Source organism: Nematolebias whitei, chromosome 17 (genome assembly GCF_014905685.2).
Source record: "Nematolebias whitei isolate Nwh7 chromosome 17, NemWhi1, whole genome shotgun sequence".
Lineage (NCBI taxonomy): Eukaryota > Metazoa > Chordata > Actinopteri > Cyprinodontiformes > Rivulidae > Nematolebias > Nematolebias whitei.
The window spans coordinates 29,175,729-29,179,816 of record NC_056514.1 but is presented as its reverse complement, the minus strand read 5'-3'; the positions used below and the strand labels follow the sequence as shown (position 1 = coordinate 29,179,816).

Here is a 4,088-nt window from a genome sequence, read left to right as displayed (position 1 = left end):
ATATATATATATATATATATATATATATATATATATATATATATATACAGTAACATTTTCAAGGTGACTTTATTGTCATTCGCATGACATGTGGTACATGAGGTGGAACGAAATTGTGTATTCAAGGTTCCAGTTCCGCTCAAAAATAGCAAAAATATAAAGTATAAAAAGAAACGGTATACAAGGATCTAAGATATCCAAATATTTTAAGTAATAGAATAATTTAAGTAATAGTCAATATGGGTTTAGAGCAAATAATTCAACATCAATGGTTCTCATGGAACTAATAGAAGAGATAACTGCAGTTGATCAAAAACAGTACAGTGTTAGCGTTTCTGTCGATTTAAAAAAGGCCTTCGACACTACTGACCACACCATTCTCCTTGAAAAACTGAATAAATATGGCATTAGAGGGTTAGCATTACAGTGGGTATCCAGTTATTTGAATAATAGGAGACAGTTTGTACAGGTAAACGATGCAAGATCAGAATTTTGTGTTAATGGATTTGGAGTCCCTCAAGGCTCTGTGTTGGGACAAAAGTTGTTTATTTTGTATGTGATGATCTGGTTGATGTGTCAGGGCTTTTGAAGTGTGTTTTATTTGCAGATGATACCACATTTTTTTGTTCGAGTGAAGATATTGAACGGATGTTAAAGATGACACATGCAGAATTCGTAAAAATACAAACTTGGTTCTAACTTAATAAGTTATCATTAAATTTGGAAAAAACAAACTACATGATATTTAGTAATTTAGAAAAAAAATTATTGAAGTCCCATTTAAAATTGACAATAGTGAAATTCATAGAGTTGATGAAATAACATTTTGGGGTGTCATTATTGATGAGAAGCTGACACGGAAATCTCATGTAAATTACTTAAGAATAAAAATAGCTAAATCAATTGCATTACTGTATAAAGTAAAATAGTTTTTAAATGACTAAGCTTTGTATATATTGTATAATGTAATGATTGTTCCATATTTAATCTACTGTTTTGCAGTTTGGAGAAAAGCATACAAAACAATTACAAACCCAATTTTTAGTTTACAAAAAAGAACTATAAGAATTATTAGTAGGAAGTGCTATGGTCACCCAACAAATATATTATTTCATCAATTGAAATTATTAAAATTTTATGATTTGGTTGAATATAGTATTTTCCAAGTCATGTATAAAGCTCATAAAAATATTACCCCCAAATATTAAATTAAAATTTGTTTAAAATGAGTCATTATATAATTAAGGGAATGGAAATGTTTGTAAAACCTCCATTTAGAACTAGTCTGAAGGAGCTGTGTTGTAAATCCGGGAATAGGATTGTGGAATTACCTTGATATCACCATAAAAATTTCTAAAACAATTTATATGTTTAAAAAGATTATTAAGTTAAAATGGTTAGGAAAGTACTTTGTGAAGAATGCCTGATGTTATTTGTTTTCGCTTTGGGGATTGTTCAAGCCCAAGTTGTTGTTTGTAGTTATTTTATTTTATTTTTAATTAAGGGTCAGATATAATATATTTTTTTCTTCTTTCTGCACCCTTTTCATTAATTGTGTTTTTCTTTTTGACATTTTTTTCCCCATTTAAATTAATAAATAAATAAATGAATATATGATCAAAATAATAATATTGTATTAAAAAATAATAATATTAATAATAATATTATTAAATTGTATTATTAATAGTGTATTAAACAGCGAAGTGAGTTTGGATAATTTATGTCTGTCTTTAGAAGAAAAATACCAGTTATGTTTGGTGAGAATAAGTACGCATAGTAAAATACTTTAAGAGCCTGATGACAATAACTGTCCTATGAAATAACATTCTGTAATTTAAGGGATGTCCAAGACATAAATAAGATGTGAAAAAATGGACAAAGATATAATCTGCATTTAAGTCGAGTGGAATTTAGTGCTTTTTATTCAAGGCAAACAGCATCTGGTTATATGTTATTGTGTTTTACTGAGTTAACGTAACTACAGAAACTTCTGTTCACAAGATTTATTACATTTTTAGCTCATTTTATTTGATTGATGTTTAAAGCCAGGCAGATCCTTACCATGTTTTTGAGCTGAGAGTTCCCAGACTGCAGCGCCTGACGGACGCTCTGAGACAGCAGGATCTCGTGTCTTAATCTCTGCTTACCGAAGGCCACGGCTCCGCTGGTGACGATCACCATCTCCCTGCCCAGACTCTGCAGCATGGCCACCTGGACAACAACGCGACGACTTGAAATGGAAACACGATGATTGAAGCAAAGAAATAGTACATTTAATCTACAGATCAGCACAACCTGTGGACTGCGTCAACAAAATGAAGGGGGTGTGTGTTATAAGACAGTAAAAACGTGAAACTTGTACTATCATCTTTGAGATATTCCAATCAAACGTTACTTCAGTAAACTCAAGTCCGAACCTGCTCAACGATAGAAGCCAGCCTCCCCAGAGCCAAACCACATTCATCGCCACGGGTGACCACGGCACTACCAAGTTTAACCACGATCCTCTTGGCATGGTGCAGCTCACCCCGATGTGCAAAGGAGCTGCCGTGGACTTTAAACTGAGGAGCTGGAAAGAAAAGGGACATTAAGTTTTACAGATTAAAATCAACCTAAATTGTTTAGTTTGTCAAAATAATAGGTTAAATGTAAATTATCCATCATTTTTTTGTTATAGCTGCTCAACGATAAGATAAGATGGGGTGTGTCAGAGCAGAGGAGGGAACGAGAGCACAAATTAATCCCAAAATTTGGCTCTGATTGCTGAGCGAGCAAAAGATGATCCAGGATGTAGCTAACAGTTCCAGCTACATGTCTGAGTGCAGGATGAATGTGTTAAACTGTCAGAAAATTCATGTTTATTTTTTATTTTTAGTCTTGTTCCGTCGTATATATCATTTATTAAAAAAATCATTAGATTAAAACCAGACAAAAACAACTTATCTTAACATAATAGTACTTTAACATATTTGTTAGTTTGTTGGTTCATTGAGCTACACGAATGAGACAATGCGAGTGAAAAACTCTGGTCTGAATCCGCTTGTAACCTGGAAAACAGATAATCATAGCCTTCAAACTGCCACATCAGCAGGACAGGCAGAAAAAAGCCTTTGCTGACATTACTAATCTTTCTGGAGCCATGAGCGAGGGTGACAGAGGGAGAAACCCATGACATGTTTTATAAACCAGAGTGGGTCAGAAACCTCCCTGCAGGCACAAAACCTCAACAGTAATTAAACATCTGTGTATCTGGAATTCAACACTTGAGTCATGACATCTATGTTAACTCTTACTGACATCATCCATAACACACAGTGATTTATTTATATCCTTTATTGTTTTTGACAAAAAGAAGCCTTTTTTATAAGATCAGCAAAGAAGAAGTGCAACAACAACTTTAATGTAACTGACCAATAGTTTAGTTAACGCCAACTTACCCTGAACAAATGATGAATATTCCTTTTGGTAACATTTTATTTACTGCAAATTGTTTTGAGAAAGCCTCAAAATGTTTGAAATAACCATTACTACTTATTGCTCAGACAACTCATGGTGATATCTTTAAAATGTCCCTTATGCCCAACACCCAAATGACACTGAAAAATCCTAAAATACTAAGAAAATATAATTTGAGATTTGTCTTCTTTTTAAGTATATGTGTGTGTGTGTGTGTGTGTGTGTGTGTTGCTGAAGTGCTGCTTGCCTTGTGTCAGTGGTCTGGTGAGGAACTGGAGGATGTGTCTCTGAGATCCAGGTGGGACTGATGAGCACAGAATCAGCCTTTGCAGCAGCATGGTCAGTTTTCCTTTAAAAAATGAGAAACAGAAATAAAAAACGGTGAAATAAGGGGTTTTCAAAACAATTAAAACCCGGTTTATTCGGCAACAAGACATGTAGGCTAAAGCTAACAAGAAACGAACTTTAGTGCCGCAGCCAAACTTCAAAGACCCGACTTGTCCGATAATGGATCAAAAGCAGATGAATGAAAGTTCTTACTTATTCTCCTGAAGTTTCAGAATTGGTTTTATTTTACATCTGTCCTGAGTAAAGTCTTCTATGACGTCTTCATTATTTTTTTTTTGCTTTTC

The 4,088-nt window shown here is 33.5% G+C and overlaps 1 protein-coding gene across 1 annotated transcript in view; it reads right to left on the bottom strand.

Moving 5' to 3' along the window:
- aldh18a1 (aldehyde dehydrogenase 18 family, member A1) overlaps positions 1-4,088 on the bottom strand; it is a 15,084-nt gene extending 10,996 nt beyond the window's left edge. The window contains exons 1-4 of the mRNA XM_037691081.1: positions 3,997-4,088; positions 3,704-3,805; positions 2,418-2,569; positions 2,062-2,211 (exon numbers count right to left, since the gene is read on the bottom strand). Of these exons, the coding sequence (XP_037547009.1) occupies positions 2,062-2,211; positions 2,418-2,569; positions 3,704-3,794 (393 nt within the window). The 5' untranslated portion in view covers positions 3,795-3,805; positions 3,997-4,088. The remainder of the gene's footprint in view (positions 1-2,061; positions 2,212-2,417; positions 2,570-3,703; positions 3,806-3,996) is intronic.